General features: G+C 42.5%; 2 protein-coding genes across 5 annotated transcripts in view; one reads left to right on the forward strand and one right to left on the reverse strand.

Moving 5' to 3' along the window:
- The window catches only part of FMN1 (formin 1), a 391,346-nt gene that overhangs the window by 31,541 nt on the left and 343,877 nt on the right, over positions 1-15,928 (reverse strand). For all 3 annotated transcript variants that reach the window (XM_047075353.1, XM_047075352.1, XM_047075354.1), the window contains 2 exons: positions 10,664-10,715; positions 3,611-3,760 (listed from right to left, as the gene is read on the reverse strand). In XM_047075353.1, coding sequence (XP_046931309.1) covers positions 3,611-3,760; positions 10,664-10,715 — 202 coding nt within the window. The remainder of the gene's footprint in view (positions 1-3,610; positions 3,761-10,663; positions 10,716-15,928) is intronic.
- Positions 7,981-8,725, forward strand: LOC124508736 (securin-like). Of its 2 annotated transcripts, none has more exons than XM_047075355.1 (2): positions 7,981-8,067; positions 8,309-8,725. In XM_047075355.1, exons 1-2 carry the CDS (start codon positions 7,981-7,983, stop codon positions 8,723-8,725), a joined length of 504 nt encoding a protein of 167 aa, XP_046931311.1. The 2 variants fall into 2 exon arrangements, with proteins under 2 accessions (XP_046931311.1, XP_046931312.1); XM_047075356.1 differs by having other exon boundaries at positions 7,981-8,054; positions 8,296-8,725.

A 15,928-nucleotide genomic window follows, 5' to 3' on the forward strand; every position in this document is an offset into this window, starting at 1 on the left:
GCCCCCCCTCCCCCAAATCTCTCCCAAGTTCACAGCCAGACCTTGGCTGGAAATGTCTTCTAATACAGTCTCTAATGAGCTGAAGAGCAAAGGTGGGAGGTATTATCTCAGAAATGAAACACACTGTTTCTCAGAGTAGTAGAAAACTATTTTCTGGATTTATAGAGATTTCTAGCTAGAAGAGATCACAGTGAACATTTAATTCCTGCTTCATTACAATACATGTATCTAACACATGTGACCATTGTGTGTACCCCCAGGCAATAAGCGACTGGCCCAAGATTACATAGCAAATTACCAGTATAAAAATGTTGATTTTCAAGTCTCTATCTAGAGGTCTTTTTTGCACTACTGAGCAGTGCCTATCAACAGAAGGGGTAAGAGAGGGTCCTGGTACTTTCCACTGCAGCGGTAAGTTCCATCCAGTATTTGGGACAGCATGAGGACGGGTGGGCCACAGACCAAAGGTCTAGGGAGTGAGGGATTCTGGATTTGTGCCTAAACACAGAAGTTGCTCTTTTGCCTAATATTGGCTTAAATGCGAAGGACAATTTAGTGACATTAATATGCCATCACATAGGAGCTTGCTTTTCTACTGATAGAGTTAATCTGCAGGTAAATCACATCGCTGGTGAAATACTATGTCTCCTCTACTCAAACACAGACTTATGTCCTGACACCAACTTAAAGCTATGGTTTAGCATTCACTCACAAGGCACAAAAACACTGGATGTCTTTATATTGTCATTTGTGTGTTTAGAGATTATTCTGGGTTTTATGAGGGGCAGTTGTCACCCTGTTATGAAGCTGTATCCATCTCAATCTTGCATCAAGCTCATGTGTATTGATGGAAACCATGCTAAGCAGCACAAGAAGTAAACACTCTATCACCACAGATTGACTACCAATAAGCTGAAGTTCTCAACACTTCCACTTCATTTGGAAGTGCATTTATACCTTTGAAAATACTCCTATTCCCCTTTATTTTCCCTAATGATTTTTGGGATTTTAATTGGCCTTCAAATATAATTAAAAATCCAATAGGCAAAGGACACCTGGGTGGCTCAGTCGATTAAACATCCGACTTCGGCTCAGGTCTTGATTTCGTGTTCGTGGGTTTGAGCCCCACATCAGGCTCTGTGCGGACAGCTCAAGAGCCTGGAACTTGCTTCGGATTCTGTGTCTCCCTCTCTCTCTGGCCCTCCTCTGCTCACACTCTTTCTCTCAAAAATAAACATTAAAAAAAAATCCAATAGGCAAAATTTCTTTTGATGGAATCCCACACTATAGTTTTTTTTTTTTCCTAATAATTCCAAGCTATCAGGATTTCATTTGGTTTTGAATTTCATTTTCATGTTATATTACTGTATCCTGACATTTAGTGTTGTTGGGACTTCTTGGCAAAGACTAATAAAAAATAATATTGAGCATGATTCAATGGGTGTCAAAACAATCATATTGTTTCTCATGTAATTATAATAGAAGAATTCAAGTTAATTTGGTTATTTTAGCCCAATGAATATGTGATTCCAACAGCTTAGCAGATAGAGGACAATCAAAAAAAAAATCCTCACATCACAAAGAAACCCTGGATATTAATCAGTTTGTTTAACCGGATGAACAGTCATATACATAATGCGCTAGCATTTCCTAAAAAATAGATTTCTGTAAACAAACCGTTTCCAAAAATATTTTATGAGCTGTCATTAGCTTCAGAGATGTTTTTCGAGGTTGGCAACCTTGGTGATCCATCTCACAAAAGCTTGGCTGGAATGAAGAGACCCCTGAAATTGCTAAATGAGGAGACCTGAGAAGGGTCCTGTGAAGTCATGACCCTTTCAAGGGGTTGGTTTACAGAGTGTGAAGTAGGCAATTCACCAGCTACACCCAGGAAGCCATGCTGGAAATGCTGGTGGCTAGGAGAAAGGGACACTTTGAAGGATGGCTGGAGACCACTGCCCCTTCAGACTCACAATTAGTTTGCTCTAACTTCTATGATAGGGAAAGTCTCATTAATTTGGACTATAGTTCAATATCTCAACCCAAGATTATTAAGATAAAAAGCAATTAATTACCCTATCTGGTTTTGGGGGGGGCATTTTTTTTTTTAGGGCTCCAACTATAAGGGCAAATTTACTAAGGATTATGCTTAAAATCTGTGATGGAAGGATCTTAAGCAAAGTGTGTCTATTCAGAACCCACCTCTGGAATGTCTGGCTTTCAGGTGTGGATGTGGAGAGCTGATGGCCAGCTGATGCCCTGTTAGAAGGATAGGAGCTCAGCTCACACAACAAAACTTGTTCCACAGCAGCTTATTAGCCGAAAAGGCTAAATAAGCAACTGCCGGGTGAGAGCAAGAAGTTGGGTGCCGAGATTTTTAGGGTTCTTTTTCTCCACATTATTATTCATTATCTACTTTCTTAAGAACGTCACAACAATTGGCTTTGCATCAGTTTATCTACACAATGGATATATTCATTGTAATTCCCGTGTTTTCAAAGAAGTAATGGTGGAGACATACGCTGATAAACATTTTTAAAGGTCTTTGACTTTTTCAGGAAAAAAATTAGGCTTTTGAAGAAATTCCTTGAGAAAATATTTTTGACTGTGTCAAAAATCTCTAAACCTTGATCCCTTTAAAAATAGCTTTTAAAGGTGAAAAATATTAGTGTAGTGTGTGTGTATCAGGCATACGCCTTGTCTTTGATTACAAAGTAAAGAACAAAAATTATGGAACTTCGGGTCTCAATGTTTAGTGAGATAAGGATGCTAGAATTACATAAACCATTTCCCTTAATTTGTAGAAGTTTTCTGTCTCCTACTCCACTTTGAAGGACACTCTCATACATCTGTTCTGCAGTAGTATAAGCAAGACCTTTTTGAAGTTTAAATGCATGACACCCTTTGTAGAACAGTGGCAACCTGATCAAAACAGCGATCAAGCAGAAATGCTTTTTTTTTTTTTTCTCCTGATAAACAGGGCCAAATTTAGTCTCTTTCTAGGCAGAACGAACACACACTCTCTCTTTCTCCCTGTATTCAGAGGCGAGGCTTTTCTTCTACCCCCCACTAATAAAATCAGGAGGCTGCAACGAGTTTGAGCGGCAAGCAGTTTGATGTCCTCAGCAGGATACGAGGAGTCAGAAGTGGCGCTGTAAATCCAGAGTGGGGCTTCGACACTGTGTTAAGTGTGGCCCGAGTCTCAGAGATTTCCTTTTGATGCAAGTTCAGTATATTAATGGGAAAAGCATTCACTTTTATTTGTCTGTACTGTCTGCGACAGCAAGGCTGCCTCATTTAGCCTGGGCCAACGTGAAAATACACAGAGAAGCAATCTGTTGCAAATTAGCACAGCCCCCCTTTCATTTACTAGCTAGTAATTGGAAGGGGTTAAGAAAGTGTAACTTATCAGATCATGGGAGCATATCTGCTTGTGTGGACAGCATGCCTCCCCCGGATTTCCCCCATGAGCCCCCAGGCAACAATCTTTCCTCAATCCTGATCTGAAAGAAAATACTGATGTGTGTGAAATGTGCACACTTGGGGAGGTTTGAGACCGCAGTTTCCTAGACTCCTGAGGGGGGTATTGATGACTCCATTAGAACCTTACCTTTCTTTAGATATGGTTTTGCTCTCCCGCTTCCAAATGGTTTTAAAGTCACTGCAGAACTCATACCACACCATAAACACGTAGTTGGGTGTGATCTCCTTCTCACCGGACTTTGGCTTCATCCCAAAGTATCCTACTGTTGTTTCAAAACTGCAACAGGTAGGGAGGAGAAACAGAGGATGAGAAACTGTCAAAACCATCAGGTCAAGGACGCTGGGGGCATTTCCCACATATTCATTCTCTAAGACAGAAGCCCAGCCTCATAGTGACTGTGGCTTACCCCAAGCCTCAGAAAATCTATTTGTTCAAACTGATTTTCCATGAAATCCAACCTGATACACCTGGCCACATCTTCTGTGTATGAAAATGAGGATGTAGAATTCCAGGGTCTTCATCTCAATTCCACATCATTTACCAGCTCCTCGCTTTATGTTTAATGATCATATGGATTATAAAGGTGACATATTGATTCTGCAGCATTAGCACTGGTTAGATAGTCCACCGGGAATAATCTGTTGAGTGTTTCATGGAAAATCAAGAGACTATTCTATCCTTATTCTGGCATCTTCTGGCTTCGTAATCTTGGGTCAATCACTCAGCATCAGACTCTCAGTTTTGTCAAGGGTAAAATAAGACTTAAAATAGATGATCTCTGAGAGGATTACATAGTAAAGCTTGATAGGATATAAGAATGCAAACCACCCATGTATAAAAAGAGATAAAACTGAAGGCACAGCAGGGTTTGGATGAAAAACCATCTTTGACCTTAAAAATATGATCTCTAATCCTGTCAGAAAAGGATCCAGGTTTTCCAAAGTAGATTCTCAGGTATCGCTACGAATCTCCTGACCTACCCCATGGAGGCTCATTGCACAGCAGACAGCCGGGGCCTCCCAAGCAGCCCTTCTTGGAGGCGCTAGCTTTGTAGCAATTTATAGCTCTGCACTTGGTCCCCCACTCCCAGCCCCCACCCACCCAAAGCCTCACAAGCTCATTTGCCATGAGCAAGAACACTTAAATAAATGGCCCCCTTTTCTAGGGTGTTGGAAACTAATCAAAGCAGGAATGGCTGGCCAGGTTTACTACTCAGTGCTCTATCATCTGTTCAGACACAGCGTTGTTTTTTTTTTTGTTGTTTTTTTTTTTGTTTTTTTTTTTTGTGGCCATCCTGAACACTGAGCTTCTAATGGAGCTCTATTCAATGGCAATTGTAAAACCCTGAAGCCCCGTCACTATTACAGAGAATACTTTCATCTCGTTCTCAGTTATTGGGCAATATGTATCTCATAAGATTTTATCACATTTCACAGATGAACTGTTAATTGATTCCATGGCTATGATTAGGTGAGACCCAAGCTGGAGCTGCGGCTCCGAGTCCCATAAATTCTTTGTGCTTCTGTAAAGAATAAATCTGTTTTTAATGCAAATTAAAACTACTGGCCAGGGAATTTTGGCTCCCAGTTATTAAAAGACTGGAAGTGCATAAGTGGAGAAAGGCAATAACTGTGGTAATTTCTTAAGGGACTCTCCTATAATTCCAAACATACATATTTTGGAGCAAAACCAGTAAGGCAAGAAAGTAGCAATGTCCGCTTTCACACCAGACATGACTCCTAACTCTGTGGCAGTCACGATACTGATAAAACCAAATGCATGCTCTATGGCATATGCTTTTATTTCATTCGAAATGAAAATTATATTGACTGTGGAGAGTTACATAACCCACAGGGACAGGCCATGCGTTTCTTATAGAGCCATGGGACTTTAGAATTGGAAGGGACTTATAGGTCAACTTGTCCGATGTTTTCATTCTAGAGATGAGAAAACCGAGACCTGGAAAAATTGAATGACTTTATTCATTGGCAGAGTGGGGCCTACCATTTGGGTCTCTTGATTCCCAATGAAATGCTTTTTCCACTCTACCCTTCTGTTGTTCATGTTCGTTGACACAGGCATTTAAAAAATAAAAATAGGGGGCGCCTGGGTGGCGCAGTCGGTTAAGTGTCCGACTTCAGCCAGGTCACGATCTCGCGGTCCGTGAGTTCGAGCCCCGCATCAGGCTCTGGGCTGATGGCTCAGAGCCTGGAGCCTGCTTCCGATTCTGTGTCTCCCTCTCTCTCTGCCCCTCCCCCATTCATGCTCTGTCTCTCTCTGTCCCAAAAATAAATAAACGTTGAAAAAAAAAAATTAGGGGCGCCTGGGTGGCGCAGTCGGTTAAGCGTCCGACTTCAGCCAGGTCACGATCTCGCGGTCCGTGAGTTCGAGCCCCGCGTCAGGCTCTGGGCTGATGGCTCAGAGCCTGGAGCCTGTTTCCGATTCTGTGTCTCCCTCTCTCTCTGCCCCTCCCCCGTTCATGCTCTGTCTCTCTCTGTCCCAAAAATAAATAAACGTTGAAAAAAAAAAGAAAAAAAAAAAAGAAAAAAAATTAAAAAAAAAAAAAAAAAATAGCTTTTTTTTTTCCTGTTACCACTTTATTTATTCAAAAAATTTTTTTTAATGTTTATTCATTTTTTTGAGACACAGAGACAGAGCATGAGAGGGATAGGGGCAGAGAGAGAGAAGGAAACACAGAATCTGAAACAGGCTCTACTCTGAGCTGTCAGCACAGAGCCTGATGCGGGGCTCAATCTCACAAACCGCGAGATCGTGATCTGAGCCGAAGTCGGACGCTTAACCCGACTGAGCCACCCAGGCGTCCCTCCTGTTACCACTTTAGACACAGTTGCCCCCGATATTTACTCTCCAGGAGAGCACACTGTCATTTTTTTTTCTCTTCCTTATGGTCACCTTCTATGCAGGAACATATTTATTTGTGCATTAACAGAGAAGAGAAAGTCTTCAGAGGAGCAAATTCTCTTCCTATCTTCCAGCAGGATATAGTGAAGAGTACAGAAACTCCAGTCCTTGTGCTTCATGGATCGCCCCAGCACCCCTGGCTTTATCTGGAGTCTAGATCGTGAGACCAAGATATTGCAAATACTTGTGCAGTTTCAGAGAGGGCCAGCGTTGCCTGTCGAGTTATCACAGAGCTTCAGAAAAGCCTGTTATGGTCTTGGGAGCCTCACTTTTTCCAACCTAAACTGGAGCTAACCATGTACCCTCACCGCCTCTCACCCTGGGGATTTGTGAGGCTTTGTTTGCTAACCCTCAAAGGGGATGAAAACTAAAGGAAATACTGACTTACAGCATTTCCACCCCGCTGTGTATTTCAGAAACTAAGAAAGCAAGTGAACTTCTTCCGAGGAACCAAAGCAAACAAAGTCCCAGGGGATGGCCTGGCTTTGGCACTCTGCAACTCTGACAGAGATGAAGTTGCTCTGAGGCTGTACCTTACTGGACTTCAGCGTTATCCATTTGTTCAAGCGAAAGCTAAAGGTTAGCTTATAAACCTACAACTATGTTATAAGGTCTAGGTCATTGTCCTCCTGAAAACTGTTTCTATTTAGCAACTAGGGGAATTTTCTCCAGTGGACAAAGGGGCAATCATGCTTTCTGAAATTTCTATCTGTCAGCAGATAACTCTAAAATAGCTTTCAATTTTTAAAACACTGATTTCTAATCATATGTTATGTTTTATAAAACTTTTTTTACCTCACCCTGTTCCCTCTTTTCCTCTCTGCTATGATCCCTTATCTGAGGTCTATCTTTTTAATTCGACTAAATATTTTTAGAGTGCAGACAACGATTGTATCGAAGGGCCCATAGCAAAGTGAACTGTTTTATGATGCCAGAGCGGAACACATCCACTTATTGTTTTCCATGCGTGCCTTTAGAAACTGCTTAGGAAAAGCAAATATTCCTTAGCCTCAGAGTAAATTGTTTCTCTTGAGGATAAGACATAAGAATTTACTAAATCTCACACGAATATTGCAACACTGACCACCAACCTCCTTAAACAGTGCGACCAAACAACTGTGGTTTCTACATTAAAGATGGGATCTAACATATTTCATGTATGACATGAAAGCTACGCTACCTTCACCACAAAGTCACGGAAAACGCTGACAACCAGAATTTATGACCCCCCTCAGCATAGCTAATGCACAGCAGCAGCTTCGGCCCCTCTAAGGTGGGCCCCCTTTTCCTTCAAGCAAGAATCTTGAAGAAATATTAGAAATTTGACATCCACCCCGGAAACCAAATTTCTGTTTGGCCTGACACCAATGTGCCCTTGTTGACAGTCTCTTCTGAATATGCGGACTATTTTCTGTAACACAGACATTCGTTTTACACACAGAGGAAGGGAAGACTTAATACAGGGAAGAGGCCAACCAAGAGGCACAAAAATCTAGGGAACCGCTGCAGGCTGAGTCTTGGAAGAGTCTGGCTGTTGGCTCTTACGTGAGTGAACCGAGAGGTCCTGATCCAGAATGGCTACCCTGATCTTTGTTGATAAGGAAAATGGAGACCCAGGCACCTGTGTGGCTCCCAAGGATGGGCAGAAGCTGCAGTCTAGGCCTCCAGTCAAAACTTTAATTTTTTTTTTAATGTTTATTTATTTTTGACAGAGAGAGAAAGAGAGAGAGACAGAGCATGAGCATGAGCATGGGAGAGGCAGAGAGAGAGGGAGACAGAATCCGAAGCAGGCTCTAGGCTCTGAGCTGTCAGCACAGAGCCCAACACAGGCTCGAACTCAGACCGCGAGATCATGACCTGAGCCGAAGTTGGACATTCAATGGACTGAGCCTCCCAGGCACCCCTCCAGTCAAAACTTTAGATGGGAGATCTCAGGTTTCAACACCAGGTGTAGGCAAAATGTCTGATGCTCATGCAGCCTTACCTAAAGCTACCAGAAAGGCTTTGAGAACTGTCAAGAGAGCTACGGAAAATTCAGTAAAGAACGACGGACCTCTCAAACAGAAGCAGCCAAACTTCTCTGCCAAAAAGGTAACTGAGAAGACTGTCAAAGCAAAAAACACTGTTCCAGCCTTGGATGACACCTATCCTGAAATAGAAAAATTCTTTCCCTTCAATCCTTTAGATTTTGAGAGTTTTGACCTGCCTGAAGAGGACCAGATTGCATACCTCCTCTTGAATGGAGCGCCTCTCATGATCCTTGATGAGGAGAGGGAACTTGAAAAGCTGTTACACCTGGGCCCCCCCCTTCACCTCTAAAGATGCCCTCTCAACCATGGGAGTCTAATCTGTTGCAGTCTCAAGCGTTCTGTCGACCCTGGATATTGAATTGCCACCTGTTTGCTATGACTTAGATATTTAAATTTCTTAGCACTTAATAGTTTGTCTGTTTTGTATTAATAAAGCAATTCTTTAATAAAAAAAAAAGAGGCACAAAAATCTAAAGACATAATCATGCGATTATTCTGGTTTTCACAGATGATCATGCTTGGATGATAACTGTGACTCAAGAACATGTCTGCACTTAGAAAAATTTAGGATTTGCCTTAATTTCACTTTCATCTGTAGTTTTTTTTTAATTTTTTGTTTATTTATTCTTGAGAGAGAGAAAGAGAGAGCATAAGCGGGTGGGCAGAGCGAGAGAGGGACACAGAATCTGAAGCAGGCTCCAGGCTCTGAGTTGTTAGCACAGAGCCCAATGTGGGGCTTGAACTCACGAGCCATGAGATCATGACCTGAGCCGAAGTCAGACGCTTAACCGACTGAGTCACCCAGGCTCTCCCATCTGTATTTTAATTTTATTGGCAATTGAAGGTAGAACAAGATGTTGGTGCTCGTCAAAGCAGAGCAGACAGACCATCTGTAGGATTTCAGAACTCTTGAAAATTGTGGCTAGACAAGAGGAAATAGTTCATTTCTAGAGTTTGTATATTTGCATTTAATGCATTGCTCTCCTCACACATTTATAAAGTTGGTCTTTCTTATAGGCTGTTTCCTAACCCTACCCCTCATTTAATTTTCTAGTCCTTTTAGAACTGGCACCAGCAAAATGTATCCAATTCTCTCTGCTGAATATGAGAATGCCTCAGTATGTTCCCACTCACCGTTTTAAGAGGGAGACATACCCAAGCTGACTAACCTGGTCAAATGACAAAAACTCCGATCGAGGACCAGAGCCAATGCTTATTGGGTGAACTGGATGGTTCCATTCTGCTGTCTATTAAGAGAGAGAAGCGCAAAAAAGAGGCCTGCAGTGGGCAAGGGGTTGAACAGAAGACCTTGGAGATCTCTTCCAATTTCTGGGGTACTTTTCATATATACAGGTCAGTCCCTCCTCCCCACTTGCCCCTTGTTTCCAGTATCGCCTCAGATCTGAGGAAAGACATAAGTCTCTTAGGTGTTTGCAAGAATTGGTTTAGTTTAGTTGTAATGCTACGAAGGATCACACTGTTCCTAACTTCCATAAAGAGGTTCAGGAGCAGAGAAATGAAGGAGAGGCAGACAGTGTCATGACGTGTATGACACATGTCAACCAATCACTTCTGAACGGTTCTGTGCTCTTTGAGGAGAAATATTCCCAAGTCCTGTCATAGTGCTTTCCCTCCAGCTCCTGACAGAATCTTATTGCTCATAGATGCATAGCCTCAACAAATGGGGCCAAAAGAACGGCCAGTCAGACATTATGCTAAGTAAAATAAGCATGCCATAAAATGAAAAATACTGTATTGATTTCGTTTATATGAGGTATCTAGAGTGGCCAAAGTCTCAGAGACAGGAAGTAGAATAACGGTTGCCAGGAGCTGGGGTGGGGGAGGAGAATGCGCAGTTATGGTTTGATGGGTACAGAGTTCCATATGGAGATAGCAAGTTCTGGAGATAGATGAGTGATGGTCACACAGCAGTAAGAATGCACTTAACAATGACAAAAAGGAACAGCTAGAGGTGCCTGGGTGGCTCGGTTGGTTAAGTGTCCAACTCTTGATCTCGACACAGGTCATTATCTCACAGTTTTGTTCATGAGTTTGAATCCCGCCTGGGGCTCTGTGCTGAGTGCGGAGCCTGCTTGTGATTCTCTCTCTCCCTCTCTCCTTGCCCCTCCCCTGCTTGTGTTCTCTCAAAATCAATAAGTAAACTTAAAAAAAAAAAAATGGAACAGCTAGCCACAGAAAGGACTAAGGCCAAGTCAGAGCCACTTACCTTTTCTGTGCATTCTCCAAATGACTTTCTTCCATTTTATGCTCTTTTTTGGCTGCAAGAAAGAAATAATTATTATTAAAACAGCATTTTCTTCCATCATATCTTTTGTGTAATCTTTTCTTTTTAATGTTTATTTATTTTTGAGAGAGAGAGGAGGAAGGAAGGAAGGAAGGAAGGAAGGAAGGAAGGAAGGAAGGAAGGAAGGAAGAAAGAGTATGAGAGGGGGAGGGGCAGAGAGAGACACAGAATCTGAAGCAGGCTCCAGGCTCTGAGCTCTCAGCACAGAGCAGGATGCAGGGCTCAAACTCACGAACTGTGACATCATGACCTGAGACCTGAGCCAAAGTCAGACACTCAGCCAACTGAGCCACCCAGGCATCCCATGTTTTGCATAATCTCCTAACTTTAATTACCACGTTATCAAAATAATTCTGAACTCAGGGGTTGGCGGTCCATACCACATGTCCTGGAGATAGCTCTCAATTGGCTATATCTCCCACCCCCACTTTCTTGAGAACAACTATAGCCAATGGTGGCCATATAATTTACTATTCTCACTAGGACACGTCTGAGACTGAAAGAAGGTGATAACTAATAATTACACCTTGACGAAAACATAAATTGCAACAATCCTGGCCAGATTGGTACATGTAGTCACCCCAGCTACAGCTGGCCTCTTTGTGAGCTTTGCCACGTATTTGGCACTCTCCCCACCCCTCCCCAAACATCAGAAACCCTGTACCATTTACAGCACTTCTGCTCAGGTCCAGATAAAATCACCGGAACCTTCGCATACACTGTCTCTACACCCAGGGCCTCCTTTGGCAGTCTGTGGAAGCCTACGGTCTCCTTTCTCAGAATACTGATTTTAAATGTCTTGAAAAAACTACTTAAGACTACTAAGGAAATCCATCATACTGAGATACAACCCTGAATTTAGAGATTAGGAATTTATAGTGTTCTGTGAAACTATTTATTCAGGAGGCTTCATTTTTGGGTAGTGCTTTTATAGATCTTTCTCTAATCAGAAAAATAACACTGTTATATATGATAATAGCACTCTTTCACTTTAAAAATGTCTAGAAGGGGGGCCTGGGAGGCTCCATCGGTTAAGTATCTGACTCTTGATTTCAGCTCAGGTCATGATCCCAGGGTCATGGGATTGAGCCCCACATTGGGCTCTGTGCTGATAGCATGGAGCCTGCTTGGGATTCTTTCTCTCCCTCTCTCTCTGCCCCTCCTCCACGCACACTCTGTTTCTAAATAAATAAATAAATAAATAAATAAATAAATAAATAAGCAAACAAGCAAGCTTAAAAATGTCTAGAAAAATAGGCAAGTCGTAATCCATAAAAGCCCTAAGGTTCCTTTCATTGAAGACTACAATGGTGTGGGAGGGAGGGGAAAGTGGGTGATGGGCATTGAGGAGGGCACCTGTTGGGATGAGCACTGGGTGTTGTATGGAAACCAATTTGACAATAAATTTCATATAAACAAACAAACAAAACAAACGAACAAACAGACTATAATGGTGTAAAGTGAATAGGAAAGAAAATCCATCATATCTATTAGGGCCTATGTCATGATACTTCAAGGTAAAAGGTATTAAAGGATTTTAAAATGCCACTATTTAATTAAGCCTAACTCTGCTATGTACTACCTGTGTCACCGTGGTCAAGTTACTCAGGACCAACTGCATAGTTATTAACTCATCTGTCCTATAAGAATAGCCCCAGTGACTACCCTCACACAGCTGTTCTAAAGATAAATGAGATAATACACATCGAAGGCTTAGCACATAAAATATGATCAACAAATGACATGACAGATATTACTAGTATGTCATCATCAACATCATTGATATTAAAACGCAAATTTTATTAAGTTACTCCTCTGCTCAAAACCTTTCAAAGGCTTGTCGTCACCCTTGACATAACCTCTAATATCTTCATGACGTCCCATTCAGCCCTGCAGGTCCGCTCCCTGGCTCCTCTGGGACACCACCTCCTCTTTGCCAAGTTCATTCCTTTCCACGCTCGCTGGCCAGCTTGTCGATGCTCGAGTGCACTGAGCATGCGCACTGGGGGTGTCTGCACTTGCCACGCCTCTCTGGGACACCTTGCCTACAGTCTCTGCCTGACTGGCTTCCTTACAGTATTCAGGTCTCAGCTCAGGTATCACCCTCTCTGACTTGACTAAATAAAAGATCACCCCTTGTGGCACATCCCCGTCCCCTCGCCCAACTCTCTCTGCCACCGCACACTACCCCTTTTCTGCCCAGCCTCTATCTACCTGGTAGACTATTCGTTGTCTCATTCATTTATGATAAGACAACTGAATGTAAGCTCCAGGAAAGAAGCAACTTCATCTGGCTTGTCTTCTGCTGAGCCTTAAACATGGGAAGAGTGCCTATATATTCAATAAATTATTTTACTTGACAAGTGCACTTATTGGATAAACATTGCTTAAAAAGAAAGAGGCTAGGTTTCCTAAGCGTAAAACTTGATATTTAGAATACAAACACAGGCTTAGAGAAGAATGTCAGGCTGAAGTTATTTACTATTATCTCAACGTCCAGGAAATGTCAATTAACAAAACTTCCTAAGTGCTGTGGCCAACCGCGTGAGGCAGAACTCAGGATCGTTAAAGTCCAGCTCTGCCACTTGAGTGTCTGGGACAAGTCACACGTTTCAGCTTCCATCTCCGTAAAATGAAGATGGTAACTCCTCCCTGCACCTACATATGAAGGCTACATGAAAAGGGGACAAGGCTTGCTTGAATCAGAACCTCCGCAGCTAGACCTCTGATGGCTCCATGTCATGTTGAGAACACTGGGGGTTCAAGCTTCCAGTGGGATGGCTGTTTTGACAAAGTTAAATGCTGCTGGAGCATAGGGGAAAGAGCTTGGGCTCCGCAGCAGGCGGGCCCAGGTTGGCTGTGCTCTGTCACGTATTAACTGAAAGACCTTGGGGAAGTCACTTAACTCCTCTGAGCCTTACCCATAAAACTGGAATGGTAAGATCTCCCTTGCAAGGTGGTTGTGACCTTTGGAGGTACTGAACGTGAGGGATCAACACACATGAGACACTCAACAACGCAGCCATTTATTATCTGACTGCTGAGAAGCAAATGCCAGTAGTCATTATTCCAGCTGTCTGCCTATGGAAAGAGTATTGCAAAATTTCGAGCAAACGTTCCTTTCTTTCTTACGGAGGTCAACAATCCTCTCAATAGAGGGTAATTTTGCTTGTGATCATTTTCAAGTCACATCAGGTGTGCTCTACCCAGAACCTCACTAGTTTTCCCATTTTACTTACAGAGCTGACGTCCTTATCAAGTTGCCTAAGCAAGGCTTGTCTATAGGAGGGTGTTCCCTGTGTCAGTCATTTAATTTGCTGTTTCAGCCCCCCCTTTTTTTTTTTATCCTCAGGGGCAAAAAAAAAAAAAAAGAAGACAGAAACTGATCTATAATTTGCAAATACCTGGGAGTCAAAGGGATAGGTGTGAGGGGCTTATGATTTTTCTACTTAATGATAACTGACTTATCAATCTCTGACCTGATTAAACTGAATCACTTCTCATATACTAAATGAAAAATAATGATGCAGGGGGTCTACCTATCAAGGTAATTTTCTGAGAGCAAAGATTCCTTCTTTAACCACTAGGGTCTATGATGTACAACGGGTTCCTTGCATTGCACAGGAAACCCAGGTCTCTGCACTGCACCCAAGTTACCAACTTAAAAGGCAAACTGGATCATGCCACTCCTGTGCTTATGTGTTCATGAGCTTCCTCTCTGTACAGGGTGAAGTACACTCACACTGCATAGTAAGCCCTTTGCAACCTGGCTCCCGCTACTTCCCACTAAGTGCCCCATACTCCTGTCTCGTACGACTCTGTGCTGTTCCTGCCACTCAACCTGTTTTCTTGTACCTTTAGCTTTAGGAACACTGTTTCTCCTGCTTTGAATCCCTCCTCCTCCCTGCCTTCTCCTTCCCAAACACCCCCACTGTAAATGTCTTGTCTTCCTTCAAAAACCGAGCTTTAAAGTTACTCCTTTCATGAAGACCTCCACGGGGGCTTTTATCAACTGGTGACCTGTTCTTTCTGTGCAGCCCAACAACACTGTGTTCACATATGTGGAGCACAGTACTGACACCATTTGCTGGCAGTCTGCTTTTCCTACTAGACTCAGTGTTTTAGGGCAGGAACCAAAATCTATCTCACAATGGGATTTCAGAATCCACTTCTCTCAACTTTAACACCTGGTAGGCACTCCATCTCTCTGACAGATGAATCAACTGAAATCAAGGGGCCCACACTAGTGGAACACAGTCCCTTATTATTTCCCCAATGGGGAATCAGAGTCCATTTCCTAGCACAGCTATTTATAATATTCATTTTGTTTTTTTTTTTTTTAATTTTTTTTCAACGTTTATTTATTTTTGGGACAGAGAGAGACAGAGCATGAACGGGGGAGGGGCAGAGAGAGAGGGAGACACAGAATCGGAAATCAGCCATCAGCCCAGAGCCTGACGCAGGGCTCTAACTCACGGACCGCGAGATCGTGACCTGGCTGAAGTCGGACGCTTAACCGACTGCGCCACCCAGGCGCCCCTCATTTTCTGTTTTCAACAACATAGAAGAGAGTATAAGAGAATCAAAGAGTGAGAGAGTACTGACTTTCATCCTGGTGTATCTTATGTTAGATCAATACGTTATATAGAATGACAGATCATAGATACAAATAACATTGACCCTGAGTTTTGTCTGTATTGGACTAAAATGTTCGAATAGAGTGATTATGAAAAATGTAGAGTTTTTATAAATAAAATGACACTTCCAGAAAATATTCAGACTATGAACACTTGTCACCTAAATGTACCAAAATATTCAAGGTTTTATCCTCAAGAGGGTGGTATTCATGCACTGAGAGTGGCTGAAGAAGGACGTCACTCTTCAAAGAAAGTGTGGGTTTTATGCCAAAGATAATTAAGTCATATTTATGGATACCCATCTGGGAGGTAGTAAAGAGTGGAATGAGGGAAAGGGATAGAGGCTGGAATATCTTCCCAGTATTCTTTACACAGTCTATTACACTTTAATATACCATGGTTTATGGACCTGACATGGTTGGTATAAACCAACAGGACGCACAGTAAAGAAGCTGTTTTTATTACAGCTCTCCAAATAGAGGAGCCAGGTGATGCTAACAAGGAAACAAAGGGACCGCACTCCACTTCATGTGGTATCCATCTGATGTGA

This window comes from Lynx rufus, unplaced genomic scaffold (assembly GCF_022079265.1).
Source record: "Lynx rufus isolate CCGP_SWC_20201006 ecotype Redwood Valley unplaced genomic scaffold, mLynRuf1.p SCAF_13, whole genome shotgun sequence".
NCBI lineage: Eukaryota > Metazoa > Chordata > Mammalia > Carnivora > Felidae > Lynx > Lynx rufus.

Bases quoted from the DNA above. Each gene is read 5' to 3' on its own strand.
- LOC124508736 (XM_047075355.1), top strand. From the start codon at position 7,981: ATGGCTACCCTGATCTTTGTTGATAAGGAAAATGGAGACCCAGGCACC. The intron at 8,068-8,308 runs CCTCCAGTCAAA...CTCCCAGGCACC, and splicing joins GGCAGAAGCTGCAGTCTAGG to CCTCCAGTCAAAACTTTAGA.